General features: G+C 46.9%; 2 protein-coding genes across 8 annotated transcripts; one reads left to right on the top strand and one right to left on the bottom strand.

Annotated features, from left to right (window-relative positions):
• Positions 1–1,346: 1,346 nt before the first annotated feature.
• Positions 1,347–13,264, bottom strand: LOC114055202 (NADH-cytochrome b5 reductase-like). 7 transcript variants are annotated; one of them, XM_027879094.1, is made up of 8 exons: positions 13,236–13,264; positions 11,501–11,721; positions 10,546–10,695; positions 9,289–9,376; positions 6,039–6,143; positions 5,830–5,931; positions 4,047–4,250; positions 1,347–2,428 (listed from the first exon to the last, which is right to left on the bottom strand). In XM_027879094.1, the coding sequence occupies exons 1-8, from the start codon at positions 13,242–13,244 to the stop codon at positions 2,225–2,227; spliced, it is 1,083 nt and encodes a 360-aa protein (XP_027734895.1). In that variant the 5' UTR covers positions 13,245–13,264; the 3' UTR covers positions 1,347–2,224. The 7 variants fall into 7 exon arrangements, with proteins under 7 accessions (XP_027734895.1, XP_027734896.1, XP_027734897.1 ...); XM_027879095.1 differs by having other exon boundaries at positions 10,546–10,694; positions 11,542–11,721; XM_027879096.1 differs by lacking the exon at positions 5,830–5,931.
• On the top strand, positions 13,168–17,185 carry MRPL37 (mitochondrial ribosomal protein L37). The gene is made up of 7 exons (XM_027879093.1): positions 13,168–13,555; positions 13,792–13,975; positions 14,440–14,555; positions 15,052–15,237; positions 15,521–15,678; positions 16,184–16,387; positions 16,960–17,185. Exons 1-7 carry the CDS (start codon positions 13,168–13,170, stop codon positions 17,035–17,037), a joined length of 1,314 nt encoding a protein of 437 aa, XP_027734894.1. The 3' UTR covers positions 17,038–17,185.
• Positions 17,186–18,054: the final 869 nt, after the last annotated feature.

Here is an 18,054-nt window from a genome sequence, read left to right as displayed (position 1 = left end):
CTCCCGTGAGGGCCAGCCTGAGAAACAACAAAAGGCAAGAGGGGGAAGGGAGAGAAGGGCAGAGAATAGAGAACAAAGTGCCTAGGGGCAGTTTAAAGGCTCCTTCAAGTCCCTACTTCCAAGGACATCATGTCCCCCATGGAGAATGTCTCGCAAAGACCCCTGTCCCCTCCGGCACAGGCAGCACCTCCTCCCGCTCGGCCGCAGCCGCCGTTGCAGGATCGCATCCCGCAGCACTCACAGCTTGCTCCGTCTCTCACCACCCTCCCTTGGAGCCACGAACAAAGACGGGAGCGGCGCGGCAGAACGGCCGGACCAGCTGGGGAGGGTTTAACCATCGTGGCCCATATGTGCTGAAATACCCAGACATATTGGGGTTGTGTTTAAAGGAACACTCCCAGCTTTCTCGCAGAAAGCCGCCGCTTTTCCAAAGCGAGCGTCAAGTTTTACCTCGGGCCTTTGCAAAAAGGCTGGGGTGGGTTGTTAGCAAAACCTAAAAAAGATAAAACATTTTAAGCAAGAGGTATATAAGCAAGGTTTTTGAGTGCTTAATATCCGACAAAAATATTTTTTCCATTTTCCTAGCCAAGCCCAAAGTAGGGAAATCGACTGGAGAAAGCATCTCCTTATTTTATCAGCCCCATGCTGTGCAGAAGCATCTCCGCTATGCAGTAACTTGCAGTGGCTGAAGCACAGCTTGGAGCTTAGAGCTTGTCTTGGACTGACCATGGACAACTTCCCCGTCTCAGCCCTTCCTCCAAGGAAGGGCTGCAGCTACACTCCATTAATTCCAGGCATTTTGTAACTGGAGACAAATCTCAGCAATGCAAGAGGAACTTATATTCCCTCCCAGTGTGTGAATCAGAGCCACCACTTCAGTGCACACTGCTTATTTTGTGTAACAAACTACAGCTCCTTTGTGTAAGGTGTAGTATTAGACACAGGTACAAAATGAGGCATGAATGATAATGCAACATCACCTGGCACAACCACAATACAGGATGGACTGGGAATGAACAGAAAAACACAAAGGTGTGCAGAAAGGTTGTATTTCCAGGTGTTGAGAGTAAACACAGTGATCTAAGAAGGTAAAAGAGTGGAGAGCACATACCTTGGAGGAAAAGCAGAAGCATTTTGGACTAAAAGAGGAGGATGGGGACCAGGTGCCCAGGCTGGGGGCCGTGCCAGGCTGCCTTCCTTTAGACAGGTCCTTGGCTCTGCTCTCTAACCCCAGAGGAGCACCCCAGCAGAACCCCTGTAGCCTTCACTCCTCAAGTGGTGCTCCTGTGTGCTTAGGGAACCCCCTTGGGCACCTGTGAGAGTCCTGTGACAAAAACAAACAGCTGTTTATTTGAAGAGAGGTTCAATTTAATGAGCCAGGGCTATGGCACAACACTTAGGGGACACGGAAAGCAAACAACCATCCTCCCTGACAGATAGCAGCCACAACCTAGCTGTGTTCTCAGTTTTAGGACACTCTTTGTCTTCCCAGTCAGCATTTCAAGGGTTAAGGACAGGGCAGGTAATGCAGGCTATGCCAGAGCAGGAGCTTAGCCTGCTAAGTCCTCACTGGGCATCACTATCCATCCCTGTGGACAGTTTTCCCATATATGGTTGGAAAGGCTTTTGAGAGAAAAGCAGTGCCACCTTCTCTGTATTGGTGTATAATGGGGCAACTGAGGCACAGAGAGGTTGGAGTGACTTGCCTGACATCACCCAGCACATGACAGAACCAAAATGAAGCCCACAGACTCCACACTGCCAGGCTAGTACTCTGCCCTTGGCCAGGCAGTCTTCTCCCTGAGGATGACATCTCTCCTCTGGACACCTAAGAGGGGACAATACCACTGCAGAGTAACATGGACTGCAATGCAAGTCACTGGTCCTCATTTTAGAGCAGAGCTGTACATAGGTGATTTTTAGTACCCCCTCCCTTAGGAGATCTCTCTCTTAAAATTGCACTTGAAGACTTCCATTAAAATTACCACACTGTACCCTGAGGTGTGGGTGGCACACCTTGTAGCAGCCACTCTGGAATGGCACCCATTCCTTAAAACACTCAATAATGAGACTCATACTGGAGACAAATAGTCAATCCAAAGGCCTATGAAGGTGGATGTCCAAGGAAGTCAGTCTACAGAGCTGACCCATTTTGTGCAATGTCTGCAGAGAAACAACGACATCCAACATTCGGCCCAAGGTTCCTGAGGTCAGGAATATCCAGCTAAAAGATAAAACAGGAATTTTCTTCAATTCCTGCAGCTTTCAAGTATCTAGTCATATCTTCATTGAATGCAGAAGATCCACAGATTAATACAAATGGCCTTCTTCGACAGGAATTTATTATTGTCTTCATCAAGTCTTCATTGAGACGACCAGTATAAGTGTTTTCTTGATAGCTCCAAGGAAGTTTTTCCAATGAAGTTTCCTGAAAAGGCAAAAGGTTTGCAGTGCGTCATGTTAAAAAGGACAACTGATTGCTTACAGCCAAATCTCCCTCCTCTCCTCAGAATACTGCATAGGATGTTTTCACCCTTGTGACACCATCTGGGTAGCACTGACCCTTCCTGAGAGCTGCACGCATTTTCCACAGCCCAGATGAAACCTCTCCCTGTCATGGGACCTGGCCACTTTCTCAGGGGACACTAAACAAAACCAGAGTATAACTATCAATAATAAATGCTGCAGAACCCTCTTCCTCGAGAACCACCTCCCAGTGCACTTTCCTTATTCCCAAATCCTAGATCCCAAGTCTATTCCTCTCTGTTGCCTCTCCCATTCCCAAGTCTCTTTGAGTCCCATCTCCCTTGACCAAAACTGAAAGAATCTAGCTCTGCTCCAAACACAGCTCTGATCCCATGAGAAGTGTTTAGATCCTGTGGCATTAGAGCCAGTGGGGACTCCCCCATTGCTATTAATCAGGAGGTGATCAGATGTGGTGGTGACAGGCAGCAGAGTGAAATACAGACACAGTTATATAATCCCAGGAGGGAGGATGCACGAGCCAGCCCTGGACTACCATAAGACTGCTAAGAGAGGAGGAGAAAGGGAGAGATGCACACACAGGGCAGACAGTGTTGACAGGGGTCAGGTGGGTTTCTTGCCCTTTGCTGATTGAATTTCAAGACCTCCTCATGCTCTTGAGACAGCACTCAAGAGTTTAAATACCCTGAAAAGGGTATTAAGCCATGTCACCAGAGACAATTATGGTTATGCTCCTCCAGAGGAACTGAGGGGGTGCCCAAGTCACCAGTACTTTTCCCTCTACCACATCTCAACTTGCCGAGGCCACATGTGGAACAGAATGTAAGAGCCAGTGAGAGAAACAAAAAATGATTCATCCGAGAAACTAAAAATGCACTGGGATTCATTCCCTCAGCATAAATAATTCTTTCTGTATCCTCCCTGCAATGAATCCTCATTTCTGACGGAAATAATTTTTAACCACCAAATCCATGCAGAACAGAGGCAACTTTGGGACCAAATGGAAATGAAAACACTGCTCAAAATGTAAGACCACTGAGAGGTATGCCCTCATCCCATGAATGTGGCAGAAAAGTAATTTTACAGAGAGGTAAACAACTTTTAGAAGTTTAAAAATGGGTCAGTGAGGAAAAATAATTGCTGGGAAGTTGGTGGTAGCATACCAGAAAAAGAGAGCTCTAGCCATAAGCAACGATGGAGGATAAGGACAGATGAAGGCACTGGTATTAGGAAAGAAAAAAATAGTTTATTTGCTGTTTAGGTGCAGCAACAACTGTTTGAAGTGGGGGGAATAATGAACAGTGGCTGTAAAAAAGCAAAACAACCGAATAGCTCCCAAGGAGGCAAAGAGGGACAAGCAGTGATGGCCACCTTCCTGAAATTCTCCAGACTAGTAGTACTGTAAATACACATAGCAGGTTTAACCACAGCAGCCACTGGATCACAAAATAGCCTGGATGACTTAGAAGGAATTAAGGTCACGCTAAGGGAACAGTGGAGGAGGCAGAGGCTCACCCAGCACACAGAACCCTCACATGAACCTCACGTGCCCATTTATTTACCTGGCTTAGGACATAAAATATTCTGATGTTCCAGTATCGAGCCAGATCCTGCAGAAGAGGTTTCAGATAAATTTTGTCAAAGGTAGGGAAGCAGCCAACAAGAGTTACAAAGGTTTCATCCTCTTCATCATCTGTTATGGACTGGAGGATGGGAAGCATTGGTGCAAGGCCGGTGCCAGAAGCCAGCATGAGGAGTTCTCCATGCTAACAACAGAACAGAGAATTTGGAATGAGCTGTGGTGGCTGGAAATCGATGTGCTTATGGTCAGTTCCTCCTAGCTGCCACACTGGTAAAGGGTCCCTTGAGAGACAACATATCAGAAGGTCATGCACTGGTAAATTCAAATCTCAGAACGTATTTTTCTGCAAAGGATTACAAACAGCACTTCCAGAGTTTATATTTCAAATTTAGTGAAGCTGGATTTTACCCAAATATAATAATTTATCCTAACTCTAGCCTTGATTTCAAATAATTTATGTTTCAGTTTCAATTCTGCAGTACACTATGCTGACCCGCTGTGTGTTTTCTCCTGCTGGAAATGCTCCCTTGTTTGTCTTGGATGCTGCAAAGTACAATCCTGAAGGACCCCTGGAGGAAATGGGTTCTTCTCCATCCTGATCTATGTGTCCTCCTGGTGCATTATCTCAATTATTTTTTTCAGAGTAGCACACAGAGCTTCCCACCTTCAAGGGAGGACATTCACTCTACTTGGAATAGATGGGATGTTCAGGCAGTAAGGTGTTGTGTATAAGAGAACAGAAGGTTCCCAGCACTTTTCTGAGCTGCCAGCCACTGTGCACCACTGCTAGAACTAGGACTTAAGCCCCTCAGAGGCTGCTTGTGTTCTGTTTTGTCTTGGCATTTTATTGTGAATGGACCTGATCTGCCTGGATCAGAGTCCTGTTCTACTGGTAGCAAGTAGAGATAAACAAAAATTTTACTATAAAACTAATATTCAACCTATGTTATAATTCCTAAATAATAAACAGTTTTTCACAGCAAGTTGTTTTAAAGATTGCTCAGGTGCTTTGCAAACTGCATGTACACAGATCACACACCACAGCATCACAGAATATTCTGAGTTGGAAAAGACCCACAAGGATCCTCAAAGTCCGACTCCTGGTCCTGCACAGAAGACCACTCCTAGGCAAGACTGCTATGTTCTGTTCCAAATGATTATCTGGAAGCTTTTAAAAAGAGAAGGAAACAGTAACCGAAACTAGCAAGGAGAGTTTTTCAGGAAGCAGGACACAATTGATATGCATAGAGCTCAGCTACTCAGATTTTACAGACTTACTTTTGGGGGGGAGGGGGGAAGGAAGCCAAAAAACCCACAAGGCTTGGGGATCTTAATGACCAGTGTTTCAGTTTTGCTCCTCATTTGAAAGGTCAGAATTAAGTAATCACATTAGTATGTGTGAGAAGCCTCCCCCTGAAACTGGATCTGCCTTTCTTTGCAGCCAGCCTGGTATCGGCAGGTGGGATCAGCGTTTGTGGAATGGCTGAGTGACCTGACACCTCACTGGAGCTGCTGCAGTTCAGGGAACACCCGAGAGAGAAGAAGATTAACACCTCCCCTTTGCTCACCCAAGAGAGAAGAAGATTAACACCCTCCCTTCGCTCCTGCTCAGTGACAAAAGAGCGATGTGGGTCAAACCAGGCAAAAACAGATCCATGTTCATTGCTGGTGGAACGTAAGTTCCCTTTGTAAAGCACATCAGGAACTTCTGATGCAAACGATGAACACAGAGCCTTGCTATTATTTTCCAGTCTCCCATCTACCTCCCTCTCCTCTTCCTCCTTAAATATTCTGCAGTTCAATAAGGTGCACATGCTCCAGCTGACTGCTAACGCCGTAGCACTGTACAGTAACCCAGGAAGTCCCTAAAATAATAATGAAAACAGCAATCAAATTGATGTCTTCCCTTTAGAGTATTGAACAAAGCTGGCTGCCACAAGGTGAAGCATCCTATGTCTCTTAAGGAACTAACCTTATTAGGTCGGTATGGGAACCCTCCGAATGGCCCACGCCAAAAGACCACGTCTCCTTTTTTCCATGTTTTTATGTATTGTGACATCAGCCCAGCTTCATAGCACTAATAAAAAACATTGCACAAAAGAAAAGAATAATTATACTCAGTTGGAAAGTTTCCCAGCTTAAAGTCAATTATAAAGTTATCTACATTTAAACAAAAAGGGGACAAAAAAACATTTCGTGTGTTTAAAAAGAAAGATTTTTCTGTTTAAAAAATAACTCAGAGTTATACCCAAAACAAAGACATTTAAATTAAATCATATTGGATCCACTCCAGCTTGACTATAATGTAAACACAAGACCCTCTCATGCAGTCTGAATTTCCAAAACTGGAAAAAGCTTATCAGAGTTCTTGCTTACAAAGCACACAGAGAAGAGTGTCTTGAATGCAAAGCACAGTCCAGGCCTTCAAGCATTCTCCAAATCTCAGGGTTTGGGGTCTGGAAATGCCCTCTGGGCACCGTTAGTTATATAAACACTGCATAGCTCTTGCTTTATTTCAGTCTCTCAGATGCTGTGCTGATACAATTAGTGACCCAAAGCCAGGTTTCTCATTTGTAAAACTCTCGTTTTCAGAACAGATCATCTGGATGCTAAGGGATGCCTCCACGTTTTCAAAAGAATATGTTAATGTTGGCCTCATGGAAGAAAAACATTAGCAAAAAAACCTGCCTTACTTTCTACCAGGCACAAACAATATTATCCAGGCTGTTGCCTGCAGGAATGCTGATCTCATTCCCGACTGATGAGAAAGGGTCGGTGCTTGCTAGAAACAGAGAAGGGAGGAGAGGCTGCAAAATGAAGGGCTCATCCAAGGATTCTTATTGCTATCTGCCATATGTACATCCATGCCCCATATGTATGACCACTTTATGATTAAACAGAACAAATGTGAGCCAAAGAGCAGCCACGGATCGGGATGTGGCTGGAAAACAAGGACTGGTCCAAACAGCAAGAGCAGGAAAGCCCAACGGCTGCGGCTCACAAGTGGTCTGGTGCAGAGGTGATGCCCCAGATAAGCCTGGGGAAGAGCAACACAACCAGAGGTCAGAGGATGGGATGTGATATAAGCCTCTGACAACTCCAGCCCACACAAAAACAGAGTATTTTGGGGTATTTTCTGCACACAAACTGGAGGGAAGCCCAGCTCCACACCCCAGTGCCTTGGCTGGCCACCAAGCTGCACTGCAGGCAAACGAAACTGGTGAACCACAAAGCAGCTCAGACAGAGTGAGCATGTGCTTGTGCTTGCAAGCAGTGTTAGCTAATAAAGAACACAGACGCTCCTCCCCTCCTAACACCTCACTTAAACCTGAAGAACTATTAGCAGCAGTTGCTACAGTCAAAAGGTAAATTAAACACACATCCAGGCTCCGAGTTACTGTCAGAAACTTTTTATGTTCAGAGGGCTCGAGCGGGTGCTAAGTCTCACACAAGGAGTGTGCAATTGCATCAAAGGACTATGTTTTATACCTCCCTTCTCCATATACATATGGAAACTCAAGGCAAGGGCAGAAAAGTCAGCCCCACTTACTGCCTATTCCCAAAGGACCATAGTAATGGAAACTAAAACAATCCTCCTTTCACCAAAATTATTTCCAAAAAAATTGAAGTGAGAAGTGATTGAGTGGGTTTAAAACCCAATTTTTCTAAATAAAAAGAAAAAAAAAAAGTATCTCCTGGGGGAAAACTTCTACACCCAGTTTTACATGAAGAGAAACCCTAACATTATAAAATCACTCAAAAAGAGGGTTATGCTCTGTAAATGGCAACTCCCTCACTCTTAACTGTAGTATCACAAATGCAATGCTATAATAACAGGAGAGAGAAGTGTTTGAACAGTGCTTGGATTGCTTAGTAATAATAATAATAATATAGTACTTTCCAAAATTGCCTGAATAGTGTGAAATATACCACAACCTACAGAGTGAGTTATAAAAATGGCTGCTTTACACTGGGTGTTACCAACCTCTTTTGTCACTGCCAGAGAATAACTATAGCTCCTTTTGGGATGAAAGGTTCTATATAAAGGAAAGGTACCATTACAATCATTACTATTATTATTGAAATGCAAAACCTGTGAGTAATGAGCCGCTATACATGAAATTTCAGTCATCCTGTGAATGTATCCTATTAATGCAACTCAAATGTAACACTTCTCTCCCCTACCACTCACCAATTGCCACAAGAATGAGGAAATGACCCTCCCACAGGTGTCCTACAGCAGCTGTTCACTTCTCTAAAGAACAGGGTTTGTATTTGAACGTACAGTGCATAATAAACCCCAAAAACGTGAAATCCTGGAAGACAGGCAGAGGACAAGTGGTCATCCTCTGCAAGCCACCTGGGAGGGATACCCAGCCCTCTGAATTTCACATCTGTACTGAAGTCTCTGTCTGCCCTGAGGAATCACTAGTGACACACAAATGCAGTATTGGAAAAATGTTCTTCCAATCGATATTTGCCACACAAAGTAATAATTTATGAGGGCCCTTCAGGCTTTATTCAAACCTCCTGTAAAATAATTTTGAACTCAAGTAACATTTTGTGGTAACCTCCAGAAGGGCCGGAACACTTGCCCCAGTCAGGGCTTTGCCATCCCATCCACCCTGACGGATGCAGGCTGTGTCCATGGGACACCTTTCTTCCCATGGAGACCCTCTCACACACCAGGAACAGCTCTCCAGAGCCCTGCCCACACACCAGGAACAGCTGCTCCCTGTTCCACTGTCTGTCTACATTTTTAAACAAACTGACTTTTTTTTCTGTGAGGTGTTCTTGGAGTCAGATACAGTGGGAAGGATAAGGGCCGGGCAAACACTTCCCAAAATCACTGGTTCAACTGGGCTGACAACTGGGTATGATTTCAAAGACAGACTGAAAAGGCAAAATGAAATGAAGGAAGAGGAATTGGTACCTCTTTTCCACCTTGTTGACTTCAGGGCACCCAGGAGGTTCTCCCAGGTGCTTAACAGGGTTTCTGCTGCAAAGCCCTTGGCTTGTGTGTCACCTTTCTCTGCTTTCAGTTTTGTGGGAAAAACTGCAATTTTTATCAGCAAAGCACAACCGCTTCAAAACAACACAGAAACAGTCCATGAGGGATTTGAGAAAGTCTCACTCCAAGTGCTGCCAGCATGCTTGGTTCCTAGAGAAAAAACAGTCCCCAGCAGCTTAAACTCTACTCCATATTGTCCAGGTTTACTTACTTTAATTAGAACTTCAAAGTAACCTTCTGCATTCCCAGGGCTGATCGGAGTATAGGCTCGCTGGACCTCCAAACCATTCACTATTCCCCTGAGAAGAGAAAGAGGAACCCACTGTGACTTGGGCCACTGGGGATTAGCAAACTCCTGCAGCTCTCTGGGGAGACAGGGCAGGCAGCAGGTCCTCTTCCCAGTGGCCCAGCCTGTGCACAGGTGCAAAACACTTCTGTTCCACAGGTAAAAATCCAAGGGGAACAAAATGGCTTAAAGGCACCTTTTGTTTTCCCAGGGGTGACCCCAACTGTACCACATACAGCTCTGGGACATATCCCTGGAAGGGTGTTTGAGCCACGTTGTGAGAAATGGCTGAATGTCCAAGAGTAACAAAGGGGAGAGAAAACACTTCTGTGGTTAAGTCTGCTGTTCCTTTTGAGCTGGGGTCGCTTTCTGTGTCCAGTCAGCATCTGATAATTAAATAACAAAAACCAGGGCACAGCCTTGACCTGAGGTCTTGCCAATATAGACCGTATTTTCCTGTAAATCCTATATAATATATCCACCCTGCTCTTTACTACTGACCATGAGAATTGATTGAAGTGACCGAACCTTTTTCTCTGCTGCCTGATGAGACAGGGCTGGAAGGAGGAGCACATGCTGGCAGCAGAAACCAGCTGCACACATCAGCTCTTAACCTACTAGTAACGTCAACAGAGGCAGATCAATGGCATCATAACAGGACTTTTCCTATCTGGCAATGATCACCACAGATGGCTGAGAAACAGAAACTTTCCCCAAGTGGCCCCTTTCCGGCAAGCAAAAAACTACACAGGAGGGTTGTTTTGCTAGAAGTCAGTCAGGCAATGCCTGGGCAATGGGGTTACACCCTGGGTGCTGAGTTATCCCAAGGTACAGAGCTCTTGGGAAAGTGCAGCTCATTGTCTTCATTCCAACACGCTGGAGTAAATCATCTGTTGTAACATCTATTCTCTGAGTCTTTTTTTTCTGCAAATGGATTTTCTTAATCACACCTAGTTCTTTCTGACCCACCGATGCAAGCATAATGCTGAAGAAAACTACAGCTTTGGAATGGCTTTTACCATGGAATTAGTGGAGCCAGCAAGCTCACGAGCTCTTTTCATCTGTGTCGTTGTGGAGGTACAGAAATCATGATTTGCCTGCTATGAAGCCTTTGTCTATTGACAAACCCCTACATATTAGGTTACATAATGCAGGCTGTTTAACTAGCACACAGAACAATACCTTAACACGATATGTTGTCCTAAACTCAATTGCAAGCTGCTGTTTCCCGGTAATTCAAATTTGTACTGGTAGGTGTCCTCTGTCAGCTGCTCCACCGAGCTCACGCTGAATGCAGTGAATGTATCTGGATTCAGCACTGAATTACTGCTCTGCAAGAACAACAATAAATAATTACTTGGTTAGATGGTGTCTTTTATGATTTCATTCTTCTCTGGAAGCAAACGTGCGTGCTAATTTAGCGCCCAAGATACTCAGGACGTGTATTAAACGCTGAGGCCCAGCGCAAATTCCAGCTCTCCGCTGATTCATTATCGTGTTCTGCAGTGTGCACTTCGGGATCTTGCATTTCCCCACCACCACCACCACCTTCTTTTTAAATTACATTTTTTTTACACCTTACCAGCAAGGTCATCCTATTATGACTCACTGCAATCATTTTCCCATGTCTAAAAACAAACAGAAATAATTCTGCTAAAAGCGCCAAGCACTGCTTTGGGGGCAACTTTGCAACCTACTGATGGCCACAGCAAACAGGAAATATTGTCAGTTGTTTCAGCTGATCTTTTTTGCTTGACCCAGCATAGTTAATCTTATGTAAAAGGGCACTGACAAGCTTCAAATTACACTCTGAAGACAACTGCTCCACCACACACAACACAGTTTTTTTCAGCCTCAAAATATGAGCCAAAAAAATCAGGAAACGATGAAAAAGGTGAGGAAAACAGAGCTTCTCCGAGGAAACTCTGAGCGGAGAAGCTGCAGATTCAGGGCTGTAATGCGACACCAGGGAGAACTCGACACTTGGAAAATCACATTACAGCAGGGAGAGAGCAGCCAAGAGGGAGGGTGAAGCTGAGTTTGGGGAATTGCATTTACAGCCATCTCTTAAGGCACCACTTGAACCTATTGCTGCATCCCTCGCCCATCACCACAAGCCCAGACCCTAACAAGCATGATCAAAGCACAGGCTCCAGGATGCGATGGAGGTAAATCGACCTGCTCCCTCTTTTCTGTGAGAAGGCTTCTGTCTTGCTTTGCTTTGGCCCTCTCCCATTGTGCAAGCTCCTTCTCGTACAGGTCGTAGATGCAGGGTTTGCAGCCGCCGCCGCAGCACTGGGATGGAGAAGGTTCCTGGGGTCTGAGAGCCAGCCAGTCCTCCTCATTGCCACTCATTGCCTGCAAAACACAAGCCCTGCACCAAAACCAGCACAATGAAGGGCGGCAAGTGTTGATCAGCCAGCCAGAAGGACCGACAAAATCCCTCGAGTATTGTCCACGTGTATTTCAGGGAAAACTGAAAACCTGGAGCTGATCTGTGCTTGAAACACCCCACTTTTGTTTGAGTGCTCATTGCCTCGGCACTGTCCAGTGCAGGAATGCCAGACACCACAGCCAGCAACCCAGAGCTGCACAGACCCTTAGTCCAGGCTCAGGCCCTCCTCCCCAGCCTGGCTGCTCAGCCAAAGCCACACTCTTTAATCCTGCTTGCTCTGCCGTGGTGATTTCCTACAAAAGAGCAGCTTGGTCACCCGGAGCAGAAACATCTTAAAAATCTGCAGCTCAGTCCATGAGAACGGGTGACAAACCCAACCACCAAGACAATGGGTAACGAACCCAACCACTAGATGCAGCCTGAGTTGTGCAGCTTTGGAAGAGGGGGAAGGGCAATGAGCTGAGAGTCGAGTTTACAGCCAAGAGACTTGAGGCAGTCGGGGCAAAGTCTCAGGCAAACAAACTCTTTGGTTATGGGCGTTTAGTCCGCCTTTAAATGTAGACACGTAGGGAAGGGCAGGAAGCACAGCAGGGGAGATTTTATCCCTTGCTCCCGGTCCTTCCGAGCGAGCTGTACCCATCAAACACTCCAGCCAAAATCGCACTGCAGACCTCGCAAGGACCCTGCTATTTTTACACACTGGTTGGTTAACGCTGCTCCCAATGCGTTTGTGTCCGTATTCCTTGAACGCAATGGGGTACACAGGAAATTATGAAGCCACGGGTGACCAAGCCGAGGCAAGAGAACATTTAGCGCTTCGAGCAGCGTCACCGTCAAGGTCAATTAATTAACTAACCTTCATCGCCGCAACACAAATACACTTATTTTAAGGATATGGAGGAGGAAGAGAGAACCAAAGGCGACTGGTCCGGCTGCCCACAGGGCCCGCTGGGGACCCCGAGCACACATGGACTATGAACGAGGGGTAACCCCGATCCGGCTGTGGGCGAACCCGGAACCCGCAGGGCTCCGGGCTAGGCAGATTTACAGAGTTTCGAGCACTTTCCGAGCGCACCCAGGGGCTCGGACACACCGCCCCGGGGGCACAGCGGCCCCGGCACTCCTGTGCGCGTCCCAACGCCGGCCGCCTAGGGCTGGTTTCTCAAACGCCCCCCCGCCCTGCAGGCGAGGAGCCGCCTCTCCCCGCCCGCCTCCCCACTTACCCCCACGGCACCGCCCTCCCCCCGCCAGGCACTTTATTTGCCGACTTTCCCTCACGGTGGGGCGCGCCCGCCCGCCATTGGCCGCCGCCGCCGTCAGTCACCGGGGGGGGCCATGAGGGACGGGCCCTCCCCAAGATGGCGGCGGGCGGGCTCTGAGGCGGCCGAGGGAGGAGGAGGAGGAGGAGGATGGCAGCGGCGATGGCGGCGGGACCGGTGGCGCTGAGGCGGGCGGGGGCGGCTGCGCGGGGCCTCACCCGCGGCATCGTCACCCGCGCGAGGCGGCCCCGCCACCGCGGGCCGCTGCCGCGCACGCCCTGGACCACGCGCGGGCCGCCGCCGGAGGTGCTGGCGCGGGTGGTGGAGCGGCGGCCGGTTCGGGAGCAGGTGGAGCTGGACACCATCACATGCGCGGGACGGCAGCACTACTTGCCTGGCCTGGCCTGGCCGCGCTTCCCGCCCTGGGACCGCGGCTGGCACGACCCCTGGCACTCGCCGGGGCCGCGCTACGAGGAGATGCCGCTGTACAAGGAGCGCGGGTGCTTCATCTGCCACCAGCGTACCCGAATGCTGGAAGGTACCACACACCCAGCACTGCCCCCTCCACAGACACTCACCCTGCTCTGCCTGCGAAGGCTTCTCCTTACACAGAGTGTAAACAGAACATGGGCTGTGAAGAGCCTGCCCAGCCTCATGAGCTGCCTGGCAGCCTCGGTGACATAGTGCAGAATTCACAGAATGGTTTGGGTTGGAAGGGGACCTTGAGGGTCGTCTCTGTCACCTGTGACATACCGTGCTGGGTTGTGTTTGCAGGGGTGCGGCAGGCGCAGTGGCTCACCAAGACGAAGCTGGTGGAAGGTTTACCTCCGTCCGTGCAGAGCATCCTGGACAACCCGGCCCATGGGCTGGAGGAGCATGAGGAGCGGGTGAAGGACGCCATCTCGCACGCACGGTTTTGGGACACCACAGAGGTTGCTCCCAAGAGGGAACATTTCTGGTGAGTCTGCAGCTGTAGGGAAAGTTTTTAACACTACAAGGAAAATTTGAACGCAGACGTACTGTTGAGAGACTCACTTGCTGTGTGAAGTTGTCATCTTGTAAAACAAAGGAACAACCAAAACAACCAATGAAGTGCAATTTTGAATATTGATAGTAGCACTGACATAAACACTATACTACATTAAAGCTTCTTTCAAGCCAAGGTGTCTATTTCAACTTGAGATCTACTTCTAGCTGGTGCAGAATATCAATTTTTAAAATAATAATTGTAAGCATTACCCCTGCCAACTTGGAACAGGATTGGTGTGTGTGATATTAATCTGCAGTCTCTGTTAACTGTTTGGAAACGTTATGCTGTGATACGTTATACATACAGTAATTTTACATCATTTGTGCCCCAGAAACACTTGCCTGCCCTTATGATCCCATTTTTATATAACATTTTTTTTTCTCCTTTTAAAGCCCAGTGCTGTTTGAAGACTTGATGCATTTATGCCGGTTAATGTCTAGGAAGTATCCTGCTCTGAGTAAAAGAATGTTGGCTAGAAACTACAGGATAGCAGCAACATGGGAAAGAGGTTAGTTGCTGCCACGGTGGAAGCATTTAGCTCTTTAGGATAAGAGGGATAACAATGCTGCTGGCTTTAGGAATGAGGACTTGGAGAAAGTTAAACAATTTCTGGAACCCTGCAGGTAATTATTGCTGTTTTGAAAAGTGCTGTCAGCATGGGCATCCTTGGATGATGGCAGGATATTCTCCCTGAGAACATTATTATGTGTTAGTCAATATTGACAATATGGTGGGAGAAGAGAACCAGCATCTTGGACCTGATTGTTTATATTTTTGTGTCTCAAAACAGTACTGTTGTTTTTCTAAGTATGTTTAGTTAAGAACACCAGCAATTAACATTGGTATATTAGAAGAACAACCTGCGGCTGGGCTACTATTTAAGATGGATTTGTAGGTGAGGGGGAGAGAGTGAGCCTTGCAGAACAGACTTAGAAAGGGAAATGTATGTCTTTCCCTAACCTGATTTCACCAGTGTTTGAATGTAGTCTAATTTCCCTCCCCAGAATCCGTTCTTCTTCAGGTCCGTGGCCTTAATGGAATACTCTTGAACTCTATGGCCCCAATACCACCAGTAGCCTCCAAGGAGGAGATACTGGCCACCAAAGAACATGTTCTGGAGACCTTCCATCCCATCTTGCCTACAATTGATCTTCAGGAGGTGAATGTGTACAAAGAGCTCAATGACACAGGTAAATCCTGCTGTTGATAATAATATTTTCAGTGTTTGGGTTAACCTGGAGCCCTTGTCTGTCTGTGAGGCAACTGAGAGGGGGAATGTGTGGGAATGAGGGGACAGAGGAGCTGGGTACAGGAGTGCAATGCAAGCGCTCCAGATCTGTGGCCTAAGCAGGACAGTGGGGAAGAACTTAAACCCCAGCAAATTGCTTTAACACTTCCTGAAGATAAAGGGAGAGAACATTGGCTGTGTAGTGTCTTACTGAGCGATTTCTGACATGACTATCTGCTGTTCAGGTTTCAGAGATGGTTATCCCTACTCTCATCCTCACACTCTGTTCTTCCTGGAGTCAGCCAACATTTGCCCTGACAGGTTCAGACCAGAACAGCTCCGTGCTAAAATGCTGATGTTTGCTTTTGGCAACGCGCTGGCCAAGGCCAAGGTGCTGTATGGGGTACGTATGGCAGGCTGCTGCTGGGCCTTTGTTCTCCCTCTTGTGCTGCAGCAAGTGGAGAGAGTCCTGAAGTTCCCTTGCCGTGGCATGTTACAGTACTTTTCACATCCAGACTTCCCCATCCAAAGGTCTAACCCCAGCCTTCAGGTTACTGATGTCTCCTGATCCAGAAATCCAGCGCTCAGCAACAAGTGTGTTCGTGATGTAACATGCACTGGTGTGGTAATGGGCAGGAACCAGGGAGTAAGTTCAGCTCTGACCCATCCCACAGCTCAGTATTTAAATTGACACTTCATTGCTGGCTGAAGGAGGAATTTTAATTAAAATACAAAATCTACATTCAAAACTTGTTTGACTAGAGTAATTTTCTGGGCAAGGTAACAATACATTTATTAAAATCTTGGCTTTAAACCAACTCTAAGATGCAGAATCAGCAAGTACTCATACAATTTCTGTGGTAACCAGCTTTTAAAACGTTCTCCCCCACCCCCTCTTCTTTTCCTAGAATGATCCCAAGGTTTTGGAGCAGCCAATAGTGGTGCAAAGCATCGGCACAGATGGCCAGCTCTTCCAGTTCATGGTGTTCCAGTTAAATACAACAGACCTTGTCTCTGGCGATGGCATAAAAAATCTAGTGTGGATTGACTCTGATCAGAAACTGTATGAGACAGCCCAGTGTGTTCCAAAAATCAAGAAGAAAGTTGTAGTGGTAAGCAAACCTTGGGAAGGGGTCCTGGAAATCCTGCTCTTTCACCTCGGGGGGGGGGGGGTTTGAGAGCTGGTGCAGAGCTGCAGCAGGTTTTAAACCAGCTGAAGGGACATGACACGGACACTGGCCTAGTTATTCCCTAAGCGGGTGTTCCTGAGGGGAACAGTTCCCGAGTGTTTGTAGTGCTGGTGTGCCACATGCCAAGCTTAATATACAAACTCCTATGTACAGATATCCCTTTCTGTAATCCACCATCTCATAATATGCTCGTTTAAAACCAGCCCTGATGAAGGAAGTGCTTACATGCAACTGTCAGCCTTGCTGGGGAGCAAACAGAACATGGGGCTGTCAGCGCTGGTTATACTGGGAGGGCATCTCACTGATGGGCAAGGGGATTCGGCTCTCTGAGACTGACACCAGTGGAAGTACCCCCACACAAACCCCTCTGGGGAAGAGAGCACAATTTGGAAGCTACCACGCCTGAAAGTCTTATTCAAGCATGTTTAAAGCCGTTGTTTGTCTACATTAATCACTTCACTGCAAACTGAGCATCCGTGTCTTTTTCTCTGCAGAAGCCCGTTGGAATTCATGGCTTTCAGCCAGACACATTCAAGAAGTTTCTGGCACTGTATCTGCATGGAACTGTGTGAAATTCAGCTCAAATGAAAATACTTCACCAACTGTACCTGCTGCTTCTTTTTGCCAGAACCATCACATAATTAAAGAAAGGTGGATTAATTTACTTTTAAAAATAAATTATATTGTTACTGAAAGTGAAGTATTTTTTTTTTAACTAAATAGTGCATGAAGAAACTCTTTCATTTTAGGGGCTCACCTCTGAATTTGGGTTAGAGAAGCCATCAAATGCATCTTCCTGCACTCTTCCTCCATTGCCTGGAAAGAACATAAGCCAGTCATTATTCCTCTGCGCAGGCTCTGCTCTCAGTGAGCTTCTGCACAGAGCCAGACTCAAACCTATTCCTGAGGTTGCTTTGAGTCCCTCTGAATGCAGAAGAGACTTACAAAGCTTCAAGGGGGGAGCCTGAGACATGAGCCTTTTTCATTCTGCCTGGCTTTGACTTTGTTTTACTCCTGGCTGCTGCGGGATGCGTCGTGCTGCCCTGTGCTTAGTTCCCAAAGCACTTAATCGGAGAGATTGCTTTGTTGGATCTGTAGAACTGCAGTTCTTTTATCCCCCAATCCTGGATGAAGAGACCTCTGCATTTGGGGAAAGTGGTGTAGAATGTAGCATGAAACTTTTGGTGCCTGTAGCTGGTATTTGCTGCTAAAAATACAAAGGAAGAATTTCTTCCTGCCACACAGAGTTAACTGAGCAGGAAGCGTATTCTTTTTAACATGGGGGGATTAGTGTGGGTTTTGTAAAATGAAAGCTAAATTAGCTGCAGCCAAATGTAGAATGTTTTGCAGTTCTGATACCCTCCAGCACATGGGAAAGAAGAGGACAGCCTGTGCTATTTTAAGGTGTGGAAGAGCCTATTTCCAAGAAATTCATCTTTCTTCAGTGTCTTGTGTCAGAGGCTGGTCTGTGCTTCGTGATCTCTGACCACCTGGATGAGCACCCCAGTTGTGTGTTCCAATCCATCAGGCAGCTCCGCTCTGCAGGTTTCAGCAGTCACATTTGAGAACAACAGTTGCACCCCGTAAAT

The sequence above is a fragment of the Empidonax traillii genome, unplaced genomic scaffold, assembly GCF_003031625.1.
Source record: "Empidonax traillii isolate 1590-97213 ecotype Southwest subspecies unplaced genomic scaffold, ASM303162v1 scaffold50:size1795014, whole genome shotgun sequence".
In the NCBI taxonomy this organism is placed as follows: Eukaryota; Metazoa; Chordata; class Aves; order Passeriformes; family Tyrannidae; genus Empidonax; species Empidonax traillii.
The sequence above is the reverse complement of the archived record's forward strand: the minus strand, read 5'-3'. Positions and strand labels throughout refer to the sequence as shown.

Excerpts from the sequence above, each read along its gene's own strand:
- LOC114055202 (XM_027879094.1), bottom strand. Across the intron at positions 10,696-11,500 it reads CCTGGAGCCTGTGCTTTGAT|GAGCAGTAATTCAGTGCTGA; the intron begins CATGCTTGTTAG and ends GTTGTTCTTGCA. Across the intron at positions 6,144-9,288 it reads ACTTTGAAGTTCTAATTAAA|TGCTATGAAGCTGGGCTGAT; the intron begins GTAAGTAAACCT and ends GTTTTTTATTAG.
- MRPL37 (XM_027879093.1), top strand. The coding sequence starts at position 13,168 with ATGGCAGCGGCGATGGCGGCGGGACCGGTGGCGCTGAGGCGGGCGGGG. Across the intron at positions 13,556-13,791 it reads GCGTACCCGAATGCTGGAAG|GGGTGCGGCAGGCGCAGTGG; the intron begins GTACCACACACC and ends TTGTGTTTGCAG. Across the intron at positions 16,388-16,959 it reads TCAAGAAGAAAGTTGTAGTG|AAGCCCGTTGGAATTCATGG; the intron begins GTAAGCAAACCT and ends TTTTCTCTGCAG.